This window comes from Rattus rattus, chromosome 1, assembly GCF_011064425.1.
Source record: "Rattus rattus isolate New Zealand chromosome 1, Rrattus_CSIRO_v1, whole genome shotgun sequence".
In the NCBI taxonomy this organism is placed as follows: Eukaryota; Metazoa; Chordata; class Mammalia; order Rodentia; family Muridae; genus Rattus; species Rattus rattus.
The window spans coordinates 96,773,938-96,788,722 of NC_046154.1; the positions used below are offsets into that span (position 1 = coordinate 96,773,938).

At 40.7% G+C, this 14,785-nt stretch overlaps 1 protein-coding gene across 2 annotated transcripts; it reads left to right on the forward strand.

Moving 5' to 3' along the window:
- The first annotated feature begins 3,998 nt into the window (after positions 1-3,998).
- On the forward strand, positions 3,999-14,785 carry LOC116888629 (protein NipSnap homolog 3A-like). Of its 2 annotated transcripts, XM_032889927.1 has the most exons (6): positions 3,999-4,213; positions 8,759-8,969; positions 10,581-10,739; positions 11,825-11,974; positions 14,372-14,458; positions 14,546-14,785. In XM_032889927.1, the coding sequence occupies exons 1-6, from the start codon at positions 4,154-4,156 to the stop codon at positions 14,620-14,622; spliced, it is 744 nt and encodes a 247-aa protein (XP_032745818.1). In that variant the 5' UTR covers positions 3,999-4,153; the 3' UTR covers positions 14,623-14,785. The 2 variants fall into 2 exon arrangements, with proteins under 2 accessions (XP_032745818.1, XP_032745823.1); XM_032889932.1 differs by lacking the exon at positions 11,825-11,974 and having other exon boundaries at positions 4,154-4,213; positions 14,546-14,622.

Below are 14,785 nucleotides of genomic sequence, written 5' to 3' on the forward strand. Positions count from 1 at the left end.
AGTGCAACCCACAATACTGAAAGCAAGCAAAAGAGACCTCTTGAGAGAAGCCGACTGGGTCTGATCGTGCAACGCCAAGGGAAAGAGCATGGTAGAGTAGCTCTGAGCTGAATCACTAAACCTGAGCAGCCTGGTTATACAGCCAGAAATGAGTTCTCTAGACCTCATAGGCATAGGTTTGGGTGCAATCACAGCCTTATCTTACCACAGAGATAGCAGTGCACTGCTGGGCTACCTCGAAAGGTGCCTCTGACCCAGATAGAAATGGGAGCAGGGCCATCTAGAGTTCATCTACACTTGTGAGAGTAAAAAGCCTGGCTAAAATCTGTTGTAAAACATCCTGGTTGAGGCTGTACTTTCAAAAGCCAGATCAACCAGCTGGGTGTGGTTTTCTCAAAGTGAAGGCAAAGTGATAAATATGGCTAGTGCTGGTGTTAGGGTAGTTGTGTAGGCTGCTGTTGGTCTTTCTGTTCAAAGTAGATTGAGTACTGTAAGGGAGAACCCAATTTACTAACAGTAGTAGTTACAAGTGTACCAGATGTGAAGAGGTGGGTTCCCCTTATCTGTGCCAGAACAAGGAGACATTTACAAAGAAACTCAAGCATTTTTGTCCATAGTCATTGAACTGACAAAAATAATGTACATTCATACATTACTGCACATGCAATAGGATAGTGTACAACAGAGATATGAACAGATTCTGGCACCTGCAAGACTTTTGAAAGCCTAAGTCTAAGTAAGAGTCACATGACAACAATAAAAAGTCCTTCTTCGCTTAAAAAGCAGTCCAGATTGGAAAAATGAAAGCAACGTGATGTTGAGAGCTACATACAACATTAGATTTTAAAGAAAATCGACATAATGAACTAAAAATTTGGTGCATGTGAGGTCAGAATGGGATAGGAAGGAGCAGGTGTTGTGCACACGGTTGATGTCAGTATCCTGATTCTTAACTCTGATGACGAGAGTGCAGCCGCTCACAACGAATGACTGGGAGAGAAAAGATGCTGAATTTATATCCCAAAAATAGAATGAAATTTCAAAAAGCTGGGTAGGAAAAAAAATGAAAAAGACACATTCCAGGAAAGAGAGATAAAGGGGAACTTTTGAAACAAATACCGTACTCTTCAAAATTGAAAATGTTCATGGGTGAGCTAAAAGATAAAAGAAAGGCACTATCTCAGCCCAACCATAAACAATAAAGACTTTAATTGTTTTGAGAATGCCATACATGAATATAGTATTTACACCATTTCCACCTCCATCTCTCACTCTCTGACTCCTCCCCTGTCCCTCTCTACTCCCTGTCAAATTCATGACCTTTCCTTGTGTGATCACTGTTCTGAACATACATGGACAGAGAAACACAAAACCTACTTAGAATGTTTACTAGTTGCTCCAGTGTGCATGAGTTTAGGGCTGACCAGTAAGGAAAAGTGATGGATGAAAACTGATTCTTTCTTTACCTAGCAGCCACTGACTGCTGGTAGCTCTTCATTCACTGTGGGACATTGTGAGATTTCCCCACCCTTGTTAACATGCCAACTTGTGTTATTATGTAGGTCCTGTCTTACATTGTTGATATTCCAGAAATAATGTAAACTTTATAAATTAGTGCAAGAAGGAAGAGATAGTCACTCTTCTACTAAGATTAGGGCAAGTGGTGAAACTAGTAGATGATTTCTCAAAAAAAGGAGGAGAAAGAGGAGGAGGAGAAAAGAAGAAAAGAAGAGGAAGAGGATAAGAAAAAGAGGAGGAGGATGAGGAGAAGAGAAGAGGAGGAGGAGAGGAGGAGGAAAAGAAGAAGGAGAAGAAGAAAAGAAAAGAAGAAAAGAAGGAGGAGGAGGAGAAGAAAAGAAAAGAAGGAGGAGGAGGAGGAGGAGGAGGAGGAGGAGGAGGAGGAGGAGAAGAAGAAGAAGAAGAAGAAGAAGAGGAAGAAGAAGAAGAGGAAGAAGAAGAAGAAGAAGGAGAAGAAGAAGAGGAGAAGAAGAAGAAGAAGAAGAAAGAAGAAGAAGAAGAAGAAGAAGAAGAAGAAGAAGAAGAAGAAGAAGAAGAAGAAGAAGAAGAAGAGGAAGAAGAAGAAGAAGAAGAAGAAGAAGAAGAAGAAGAAGAGAAGAAGAAGAAGAAGAAGAAGAAGAAGAAGAAGAAGAAGAAGAAGAAGAAGAAGAGAAGAAGAGGAAGAAGAGAAGAAGAGGAAGAGAGGAAGAAGAGGAAGAAGAGGAAGAAGAGGAAGAAGAGGAAGAAGAAGAAGAAGAAGAAGAAGAAGAAGAAGAAGAAGAAGAAGAAGAAGAAGAAGAAGAAGAAAGAAGAAGAAGAAGAAGAGAAGAAGAAGAAGAAGAAGAAGAAGAAGAAGAAGAAGAAGAAGAAGAAGAAGAAGAAGAAGAAGAGGAAGGAAGAAGAAGAAGAAGAAGAAGAAGAAGAAGAAGAAGAAGAAGAAGAAGAAGAAGAAGGCTAGTTGAAGAAGAAGAAAGGTTGTTGTTCTCTAGATCACTTAGTATTACTCTTCTATTCAGGGGATATTTCCTCTGGATCTCTCTCTCTCACACACACACACACACACACACACACACACACACACACACACACACCTTGTATCTTCCTCCAGTAGAACGTTTTATTCTTTGTGTTCCACTGTTTTGTTTTCATTCATATTGTTGACTAATTCCCTCAGAAAGAGAACATACTAGATTCTCTTCTACAGTGTTTGCATGTAATATACATTTGACCTCCTATATCTTTAACTCATCTCTAGATATGTCATGTAAACACTTGTGATAGTCTGTTCTGTTGGTAATGCAAGAAAAAACGTTTGCACATATCCACAACAGATCCTTTTCTCCCACCATTTCCTTTTCTCTGGTTAAATCCACAGATGCTGGCCTCAGATACATGGAATTGACTGTATTTTTTTCTCTTCAGTCATTTTTTTCTGCAAACTGTAAGCTCTAATAGGGGAGAACTGTACCTTTTTTCCACCTCTATAGTTTCTGGGAAAGTGCCCACAGCATAAAAGAAATGCAATAAGCATTAATTGAATAAGTAAATGAACTGTTAACTCAAGGCTGAAAAACAGTGACAGATTTTAATCAAATAGATTATGTAAATGATGCTTCATTTACATTTGCTGGCTTAGGAAATAATCTCTTCAGGAAAAAAAACTGAATTCTTTCAGAATTACTAATTTTTAAGAACCCCCATCATCTAATTCAAAGCCCTTCCACAGGAAATCCCAATAAAACCATATCTGATGACCCTATAATTCTTCCCAGTCTCCACGATATAAGGAATGCTACTTCAGTGTATGCAGTATTAGCAAGAAGTCATAAATTATAATGTAGTTTAATGCAGTACTTATTTTAAACGCTAAAGATAGATGCCTGAAGGTACGTACTATGCAGTGAGCTAAAGTCTCATCTCTCTAGTAAACAGACATTATTTGTGAATAGAAAACTACAAAACACCAGAGTATACCTAACAAGGACATAACCAGAGCGGGGAAAAACAGCTTTATTTAACATGTTAGATGAAGTTCTTCTGGGCACCACCAATCCAACAAGGAGGACTTAAGAAGTCAGCCATTTAAGTAGCACAGAGGAATTTACTTTTGATCCCTCTGAATATGATTGTAAAGGTCTCATTTCAGGCCTGTGATCCCACTGTTCTTGACAAATTAACCTATCGTTATTCCGAGCCTCCCGAGCTATGCTGGGGGTAAACAGGGATGCAGAGTACTCTGCGATGAAGGTGAAGGCTTCTGGGCAGTATCACAAGATCACCTCCACCCCGAGATTTTAAAGCACCCACATACATCCACACCTCGAGCAATATTTTGGAGTGTTACTGCCCCGCGGATGTGGGAAAGAGGGTAGTGTAAAGTGGTAGCCCAGAATGTGGAACTGTACCAAGCTCAGAGTTCTGCTCATTGCAACATCCTCTTTGACGTCAGGGCCAGAACAAAAGACAAGCAAGGGGTCAGAGCTGAGACCACAGACCATACAGGTCGGTCCTCTGCTACCTGGAGAAGGGCGGACCCACTCCTACGAACCCCACCCAGTCCAGCTCGGACCAAACCAAGCAGGAGCAGGCACCAGAAAGCTGGGACAGCGCCTGTCCAAGCACCCAACGTGTCTTCCTGAGCGCTCCAGGCTGCGCCATGCTCGCCCTCCAAAGCAGCCTGAGGAGGATGCTGGCCCCGCGGGCTCTGGTGCATCTGGTAGGGCGCCACAGGGTCACATGCAGGAAAGTGGGCAGAGCTGTGTGGGAGCTAGAGTACTGAGCAGGCGCTTCTCTCCCTGTCAGTGCTTGTTAAGGCTAGCGCTAGTGGGATGTCTCAGTGTCCAGGTACCAGCCGGTTGTGGCATGGGAGGATCTTGTCAGTTAGGGTGGGACTGGGGCTTCTAGAAACTGGACTAAGCTGTGATGATACCTTCACCAAAGGAAGCTCACCATTCAGCCCTAGCTGTTGAGCACTGGCTTATCCAGGGAATAAACTCATTTTGGTCCAGACTTTTACTTACCCTAGTGGAGGAAGAGGAATCAGGTTAACCTAGTCTAGAACCAAGTAAACCCTGAAGAAGAGACTAAAAGTTATTCATCCAGAGCTGTCCATTCAGAGTCACCAATTGTTTTCTTACACTATTACACTAACTTTGTTTGATTTTTGTTTTTTAAATCATCGTTCTCTTTAATGAGTCAGTGCTGGCAAGATCGTCTTAAATTGGTGAAGTGTATGACTTATCCCCAGCATAATTCTGACTCTGCAACCCAAGTCTGGTAAAACGGTTTTATCTAGTCACTCACATACTTCCTCCTCTCTGTAGGTTTCCTCCTGTGTATTGTGTCCAGGAAATAATAAAAGTTTGTGGGCTTGACAATTATTGCACTCTCCAAATGCACACTCACTCTTTGAATCAACCTATAAAATATTGTTGTGAATGCCACTGGCTCATGTCCTGATGTTCTAGTCATTCATAAATAATAGGCACTTGTTCTAATAATCTCATTAGTAGATTTTGGTTTAAAGCACAAAAATGTCCATCAAATGCAAAGATGGCTGCAGATTTTTATAGGAAGTTTACTGGTTTGAGCAGTGTGGAGGTTTGGATAAGTATGCCCCCCCCCAGCCTCATGTGTTTGAATGTTTGGCCCATAGGGAGTGGCCTTATTGGAGGAGGTGTGGCTTTATTGAAAAAAGTGTGTCTCTGTGGAGACGGGCTTGACGTCTCATATATACTCAAGGTACACCCAGGGAGGCACACAGGTTCCCTCTGCTGCCTGTGTGTCAAGATGTAGAACTCTCAGCTCCTTCCTTAGCACCATGTCTGTCTGGACACTGCCATGCCTCCTGCCATAAAGACATGGACTAGGGGTTTGGGGATTTAGCTCAGTGGTAGAGCGCTTGCCCTAGGAAGCGCAAGGCCCTGGGTTGGGTCCCCAGCTCCAAAAAAAGAACCAAAAAAAAAAAAAAAAAAAAAGACATGGACTAAACATCTGAAACTGTAAGTCAGCCCTAGTTAAATGTTTTCTGTACAAAGTTTCCATGACCATGCTGTTTCTTCACAACGATAAAACTCTACCAGTTGGTACCAGGAGTGGGGTACAGCTCTGTTCTTGGGATATTTTGGCAAAGAATTTGGTTGCATTTTGCCTTTGTCCAAAAAGATTGCCTGAGGCTAAAGTGAAGCGTTTTGGATTCATTGCCTTTATAAAGGAAATGTTAAAACAGCCTAATATAGACTCTGTCATGTAGTTACTAATGTTCACACTTATAAAGAGCATTTTAATGAAGAGGAGCAAGCTGAACAAGGAAAAATCAAAATATATGATTCTAGGAGAAAGGGGGTACCAGGAAGTGAAATAGAGCTAAATCCTGTGTTCGAGGGGATGAACAGATTCAAGATATTAAATGAGTAAGAGTGGAGACCTCAATGCAAGATCCCACACAGCTAAGTTTCTATCCTGTGAGACAGAATTAAAGAACAGTTTAAGTCCATGCATGGTGGTACATACCTTTAATCCAAGTACTCCAGAGATAAAGGCACACAGATCTCCGAGTCAATACCAGTCTGCTAAGCAAGTTCTAGGACATCCAATCTTAGGCAGTGAAGGAAATCACAGAATCCAGAAAGTTGGTAAAGATGCAATTGAATGGGGGGACCATGTCCCAGCCCCAGCAAGCTGCAGAATTTGGCAGCTTTGACCATGTGGTTCTGGCTTCTGAATCAAGAATAAAAAAAGGGGGGGTTATGGAGTCTCCCTCTGCAACTGAGGAAAGTTTCTGAGACCAGGTACATGGCAGGGGTTTCTCTGCATGGAGGCCTAGAAAGGCCATTGGTTGAAACTGTAAAAATGGAGCCCCCAAAATGTCATAGACGCCTGAGCCATGGGATACCCAATGAGGAAAATGGCCAACAGGGAGTGGAATCCACTCAAGAGAAAGAAGTGTGTTGCAGTCAACAAAGTTGAAAGGAGTTGGAGATCTGAAGAGTGCTTTGACATCAGACATGGAGATGCTGAGTTTGGAGTTTGCCCAGCTGGTTTTCAGTCTTTCTTTGGTTCAGTATTTCCTCACTGTGCTCCTCTTCCTATGTTTTATAACAGTAATGTATATCTTGTGCCATTATATGTTGGAAGTATGTGATCTGGCATTTTTATTTATTTTTATTTTACGGGGGATTGCAGTTAAGAGATTGTGTGAATCTCAGAAGACCCTTTGAACTTTGCACTTTTGAACATTGTTGAGACTGTGATAGACTGTGAGGAAATGTATTTTACATTGTGTTATGGCTGCAAGCCTATGGGGTGCAGGGAGTGGAATGTGGTGGTTTGAATAGGTATGGCCCTCATAGACTCAGGTGTTTGAATGCTTGACTCATGGGGAGTGGCCTTTTTGGAATAGGTGCAGCCTTGTTGGAGAAAGTGCGACACTGTGGAGGCAGGCTTTGAGATCTTTTATGTGCTCAAGCTACCCCTAGTGCGGCTCACAATTTCCGTCTGCTGCCTGTGGATCAACTCTCAGCTCCTACCCCAGCACCAGGTCTGCGTGGATGCTGCCATGCTTCCTGTGTGTTGACAATGGACTAAACTGCTGACACTGTAAGCCAGATCCAGTTGAATGTTTTCTTTATGAGTTTCCATAATCATGATGTCTCTTTACAAGAATAAAACCCTAACTAAAACAAGTAGTAAGAATATAGTTTAGAGTAGAAATCAATGTAATGAACTAAAGGGAGAAAATTATATTAAGCTTTAAAAAATTATAAGCAAAAACTTATCAAAAGGAAAAAGATTTCTTCTTCTACTCAGTCTAAGTTCTCATGTATACAGTGATTTTTTTCTATGCTTTTATAAACATTTGACCTGCTTTAGCAGATTTTTCTGGTAGTATTAACTTCATGAAATGGGTGCATGATGACCCAACTTGAAAATAAAATAGGGTTTATAGTATGATGTCATATAGTATATGTACACATATGTGTGTGCATATGTACAGACACATACTCAAGGTAATTTCGAACAAAGTGTTTCATAGGGAAAAGTGCTCTCAGAGCAAAAAGTAGAAACTTATGTAGTAATTTTTTTTAAAAAGATACTTGAGAAGTGTTTCTACCACATTGATATAAATGAATATATTAAAGGCCATCTTCACTCTTTCTCTCATAAGAAACTGACAGTGATTCAGACAATTCTGGCAATGATCTTTTAGCATCCATGTTCTATTTCAGTAGTTCCTAACCTGTGGGTCGTGACCCTTCAGGGTCACATTTCAGATATTCTCCATTTCAGATATTTACATTTCTATTCATAAAAGTAGCAAAATTGCAGTTAAGAAGTAGCAACAAAATAATTTTATGGTCCATGTCACAACAGCATGAGGAACTCTATTAAAGGGTCGCAGCATCAGGAAGGCTGAGAACCACTGGTCTATTGCCAGATTTGCGAAGGAGTTGGAGCAAGGGCATCCTAGTGCATTGCCTACATTCCAGTTCTACTTTTTGCTGAATGTGGGAACAATTATTTGACCTGAACATCAATTTCTCTTCTTTAAAAAAAAAGTTTTCTTTAATTTGAGCATGGTAACATGCCTCTAATCCCAGCAATCAGGAGGCAGAGGCAGGCAGGTCTCTCTGCTTTGAGGACAGCCTGGTCTACGGAGTTCCAGGACAGACAGGACTGTTACACAGAGAAACCCTGCCTCGAAAAACAAAACAAAAAGTATTTTTTTTCTGTTACTAAAGATGTTCATTGTATATGCCCAAAGATATACAGTCTACAAAGTTCTTTCACATATGAAGCTCTAACCACATACACTATGGATTAAAGGAATATAAGGGAAAATAACTTACGTGAATCTCACCAGGCAGTGGTGGCACATGCCTTTTATCCCAGCACTTGGGAGGCAGAAGCAAGTGGATTTCAATGAGTTCTAGGCCAGCCTAGACTACAGAGTGAGTTCCAGGATAACCAGGGGTATACAGAGACCTGTCTTTGAAAAAAACGACAATAACAACAACAACTATTAATTGATCCTCTGGCACAGGTAGCACTGCTTTAGTTTGGGGCAACTTTCTATGAAAAATGGCTTAAGAAAAACTCACATGTTTACCAGTCAATATCTTTGACTCTACTAAAACACATCTATGGAGAGTTGAAAAGAGAAATGGAAACGGGGATTCTGATTCAGCCCCGGATTTGGTTGGAAAGATGTATAAGTTCTGTCATCCCTCAAATACTGAGATTTGGTTTATCTTTTCCTCAGGTGTGCTCATCATTTGCTACTGACCACAGAGAGCGAGAAGGAACATTCTATGAGTTTTGTACTTACTATCTCAAACCCTCAAATGTGGAAGAGTTCCTGTACAATTTTAAGAAAAATGTTCATCTTCGGACAGCTCATTCTGAATTGGTCGGATATTGGAGTGTAGGATTTGGAGGCAGACTAAACACAGTATTCCATATTTGGAAGTATGGTATGAGTTATCAGTTCGAGTGTTCAATAGAGATTTTTATTCTCATAGATACGACATAAGTCTTAGATGGACATACATTAGTCCATTTCTAGAGAAATTTTTTAAAATGTGTAGAACCAAAAAGTAAATTCAAGACCTTCCTTCTTGGTCCATCATTTATAGCCCTTTTCCAAAATCTAAATTAGAGCTGGGAAATCATGAGTTATCTATCAAGTGATTAAATTTTAGACTACTATTCTCAAAAACTTCATGGCTTATCGGAACACTGATTTAATGCAAGGCTTAAAACTGTTCACAAAAGCCCAATTAGGTTAAGATCACGGAATGAGAGAAATATCTGATGCTAGACCTGGTTACCAATGTCTTAGTGGAAACAGTTCGCACACTCAGGGTTTTGAGTGAATGGAGGTTGAGAGAGGATGGCAGTCAACTCTGACCTTCCCTCAACCCTGATTATTCTCAGTTCATTTCTACTTCCCAGAGTGTTACAGAATTCACTGCCAAACTACTTTAAAAATTTAAAGAATTTTACATTAACATTACTAGGTGTTCTTCTCCTGCTGGAGCAACACTGCCTTGAAAAAGGAAAACGAGTTACAAAATTATACAAGATTGTTGGTTAACTTTAAAAATCTACTATTAGTTAGCCTACATGGGGATTTGAGCATGTTCAGCAGACATAATAATTAATTACATTCAGTGTTTGGTCATCTATGTTCAATTAGTGTTCATACAACTCTTTAATGAGAAAAGATTCTAACTGTGAGTTCCATGGGTACACTTGGGGTTTGGTTAGATTTTGTTGGGTTTTTTTTTTTTCTGTTTGGAAAGACAGAAAACACCAACAATATAGCTTATGCTTCAAATGTGCTTCATGTTAAAACATGACCCACTGGGAAAAGTAATTCAGTCCCGTTTGCCTCACTATAGGCTGTAAGACAGGTGTTATTTTTAATCCCTCAAATAAACTACATAAATCTTTTACCTTCATCTCATGATCTCTTTACAGTAAAGTTAGTACTAGGCTCAAACATGGTTAAACATGTCTGCCTATTCCAGTGATTTAGAAGGCAGAGAAATGAATGCTGGGGAAGAAATGATGGTTGACCATAGTTAGAGAATCAGCACAAGTTCTTTGGAAGTTATTTGTTCAAAGGAAACGATACCAAGTACATTCAAGTTCACTTATGTTACGTTAACATGAATACAAGATACATCTTGACCACCTACCATCACTACCAAGGTAGAATTTGTTGAGTGCTTCAACTAAACAATAAGAGTAGTCCACATGAAGTGTTAAACACTGTTGTAGGCCGCAAACCTGAAAAGCTGGCATCATATTACTTACCATGTCACAGACTGAGAAACTTGGCTCCTATCCACAGCTTCCTTCAAAGAACCTGAGGAAGGTGTGCAATGTGAGTGCAACAATTGTTTCCCTTTCTTTCACCCTGAAGATGAGGAGAAGGTCGATGCCAATGCCGCATCTCAGATGGCTGTCCCCAGAGCCACAGCCTGGTGTGCCTGCGTGCCCCAGATTAACGATTCAAAGAAACAGGATTTTCAAACAATTTTTAAAAAAAGACTTTTCTCCATGTTTTTCTACCACAGATAGTTATGCTCAGCGTGCTGCGGTTTACAAAGCCTTGGCCAAGGATAATGATTGGCAAGAACGATTCCTCATTCCAAACTTGCCTTTCATCGATAAACAAGAGAGCGAGATTACCTATTTGGTACCATGGTGCAAATTAGGGACGCCTCCCAAGGAAGGTGAGTCTGTCTCAGGTGCTGTGAATTTCCTGACTGAAATAGTACATGTTTTAAGTTCTAGTGTGCTTTGGGACTGAGGGAGACTCCCTTCTATCTGTGGACATAAGAGACTGTTGAGATAAAACAGAGGTACGCCTCTTTGTTTTATCCTTTATCTTTTTTTTTCTTGAAATAGGGTTTCCGACTGTCCTGGAAACTTGCCCTGAAGCCCAGGTTGGCCTCAAACTCACAAAAATCCTCCTGCCTCTGAGTGTTGGGATTAAATGTGTGGGCCACCACTCCCAGTTTCCTTAGTCCTTAAAAAGTGGGGATTAGTTGGGGATTTAGCTCAGTGGTTAGAGCGCTTGCCTAGCAAGTGCAAGGCCCTGGGTTCGGTCCCCAGCTCCGAAAAAAAAAAAAAAAAAAAGAACCAAAAAAAAAAGTGGGGATTAATGAAGAATTCTTCCCCCTTAAGGGTTTTAGCAGTTGTAAACCTCATCTATGTAATAGAGAATGTCACATGGTCGGTAAATGTTGAAAACCACCCAATGAGAGCTAGTATGGGGCAGTGAGGGGTGATATGTGATATTGTCATCATTTTAAAACAATATTCATATTTAATTATAAACTATTATAGAGATATATTATAATAAACACATTGAACATATATCTATAAATTACAGGATTTGTTTTAATTTTTAAATCACTATATGTTTTTCCTACAAAACTGACTATGTGGGGGAATTGATTAAGTAAAATTGCCAAGCTTGTTGACATGGGTGCTGGGAACTGAACTCTGGTCCTCTTCAAGAGCAGAACGTGCTCTTAACTGCAGAAGCATCTCTCCAGGTCCCACTGAATCCTCACTTTTTGTCATTTGTGCAATTAATAGCATAAAGTAAGTTTAAACATGGATCAGGGATTTCTAAGCATAAAATTAATGGAAAATAATACAAATATAATTACTGCATCTGTGTACATGTGTATGCATGTGCAGTCCTTCAAATATGAACATGCAGAGCAGGCTTCTACTGAAACCGAGTGAATATAGGTATGAATAGAAATTCCTTAGCTATTATCATTAAAACTGTTTTTCCAAAATCTAGGAGTCTATGAACTGGCTACTTTTATGATGAAACCTGGTGGCCCAGCTCTATGGGGTGACGCATTTGAAAGGGCAGTAAATGCCCATGCTAATCAAGGCTACGTTAAACTAATTGGCGTGTTTCATTCAGAGTATGGATTGCTCAACAGAGGTACAGCTGTATATTTCTTTTTAAATTTCCATGTTGGTTACAGTTTATATGTTACTGACAGGATCTAGTACATTTTAATTTTTAAGAATTGAGAAGTTGTCTCTTATTTATAATTTAACACCCACTAAAACTATTTTGAAATGCTAAATTTCTATTTTCTCTGACACATAAAATGAAAAAGTTTTAAAAACTACAAGAGCCTCAAGAAATAGTTTATTCCTTTTATGATTTTTTTATTCTTTTTTTCCCAACTTTATTAACTTGAGTATTTCTTATTTACATTTCGATTGTTATTCATGGGCCAACATCCCCCTAATCCTTCCCCCTCCCCTTCTCTATGGGTGTTCCCCTCCCCATCCTCCCCCCATTACCTCCCTCCCCCCAACAATCACGTTCACTGAGGGTTCAGTCTTGGCAGGACCAAGGGCTTCCCCTTCCACTGGTGCTCTTACTAGGCTATTCATTGCTACCTATGCGGTTGGAGTCCACGGTGAGTCCATGTATAGTCTTTGGGTAGTGGCTTAGTCCCTGGAAGCTCTGGTTGGTTGGCATTGTTGTTCCTTTTATGATCTTTTTATTCCTCTAAATATATTATTTTCAACACTAGGGATTGACCTAGGACCTCCTGCATGTTAGGCAAGTGCTCTACCACTGAGCTCTACCACATTCCCTGTCCCAATTAGGTTTCTATTGCTGTGATGAAACACCAGGACCACAAGCAACATGAGGACGTGAGGGTTTATTCAGCTTATATTTCCAGTTAACAGTCCACCTTGAAGGAAACTCAGGACAGGAACTCAAGGCAGGAACTGAAGCAGAAGCCATAGGAGAATGTTGGTTACTGGCTTGTTCCCTGTGACTTCCTGAACCTGCTTTCTTACCCTAGCCAGGTTTGTCTTTAAGCCAGGAGTGACACCATCCCCAATGACCTGGGCTTTTCCACACCAGTCTTTAATCAAAAATAAATGCTCCACATGCTTGCTTGTGGGTCAATCTGACCGGGCACATTTCCTCAGAAGTCTCAAGCTTTGTGTCAAGTTAACAACAACAGCAGCAACAACAAACTAACAAAAGTGACTCATTTGTCAACTTGACTTGTCAACATACCATAATAAACTTTCCTTTCTTGTTTGTCCCTGTCTTAGTCAGGGTTTCTGTTCCTGCACAAATATCACGACCAGGAAGCAAGTTGGGGAGGAAAGGGTTTATTCAGCTTACACTTCCACATTGATATTCATCACCAAAGGAAGTCAAGACAGGAACTCACACAGGGTAGGAACTTGGAGGCAGGAGCTGATGCAGAGGCCATGGAGGAATGTTGCTTACTGGCTTGCTTCCCCTGGCTTGCTCAGCTTGCTTCCTATAGAACCCAAGACCACCGGCCCAGGGATGGCACCACCCACAATGCTCTAGGCCTTGATCACCAATTGAGAAAATGCCTTACAGCTGGGTCTCGTGGAGGCATTTCCTCAAGGGAGGCTCCTTTCTCTGTGATAACTCCAGCTTGTGTCAAGTTGACACACAGAACCAGCCAGTACACTCCCCGAGATGTATTGTTAATATTACCACAGTATAAAACATAGTATAACTTTAAAACCCACACAGTCTTCAAGAGCTCAATCTCTTTAAAATATCCAAAGTCTCTTAACTGCGGACTCTTGTAAAACCAAAAAGAAGTTACTTTCTTATTCCAAGATGGATGAACCAGGACATAGTATCGATTAAATTCAAAGCAAACCCAAAAATCCAACAGTATCAAAAGTTCGGTGCCTGACCTCTGGGACCTACTCATGGATCTTCAGGGCTTCCAGGGGCCTTGGATGCTCCACTTCTCTAGTTCTGCTAACCTCAGCCTGCACAGCTCTGAACCACAGCTGCTACTGTCCTTGGTAATCATCCCACTCGCCTGGCATCTCCAACGTGCTAAGGCCTCTACTACAACTGAAGCTGCATCCTCACCAATGGCCTTTCCTAGATGTTCTTCAGGGACTCCAGGCCAGCGACACAATGCCAAGTCTCAGCTGCTCTCCATGACCCCCTGTATGCCCTCAAAACCAGTACCACCTAGATGAGCCTTCTGCATTCATTACCAATTTCAGCTGCCGGCACAAGATGGAAAAATAACATAAAACATAGTAGGAAGTCAAACAGTTTGGGTCTTGAATTCCTTTATCTATCCTACTTCACTTTGATTTATAAGCCTGTTTTACGTCTTCATCTATAAAACCAGTTTGACTAGTTAACCTATAACCTGCACTGCCATGTCTCTGACTCCTCTTAAATCTTATCACTGAAATATTTAGTATCACTCTTTTAACTTGAGATAGTCGGACTTTTTTGAACTTCATTTCTCTCTATTTATGTGCAAATGAAACAGCTTTTGATTTGCTTCTGCAGTTCATGTTCTGTGGTGGGTCGAGGATGCAGATCGTCGGGCAGCTGGGAGACATCAGGCGCATGAAGATCCCAAAGTCGTGTCTGCTGGTGAGCTGTTTCATGAGGCAAGAATTCTTGTTAGAACCAGTTGGATACATCCGATAACTTTATGTGTCTTATGAAATGTCTTTTCAGTTCGGGAAAGTGTCAACTACCTAGATACTCAGCAGAATATGTTCCTGATTCCTTGGTCATTTTCACCACTGAAATAGTTTCCTACTGACTGTTTTGCTAGCTAAGTGAGATGTTTCAGTGGCCAGTGCTTCAATTCTCTCTAGAGAATTACTTCAACTTTTATTTGAAGGAAGTGGTAAGTTAATTTACTGTGCATTTTTAAAGACCATTAAAGGCCCTTTTATTAAACCTATGTGTGCA

Excerpts from the sequence above, each read along its gene's own strand:
- LOC116888629 (XM_032889927.1), top strand. The coding sequence starts at position 4,154 with ATGCTCGCCCTCCAAAGCAGCCTGAGGAGGATGCTGGCCCCGCGGGCT. Across the intron at positions 11,975-14,371 it reads GTATGGATTGCTCAACAGAG|TTCATGTTCTGTGGTGGGTC; the intron begins GTACAGCTGTAT and ends TTGCTTCTGCAG. Across the intron at positions 14,459-14,545 it reads TCCCAAAGTCGTGTCTGCTG|TTCGGGAAAGTGTCAACTAC; the intron begins GTGAGCTGTTTC and ends ATGTCTTTTCAG.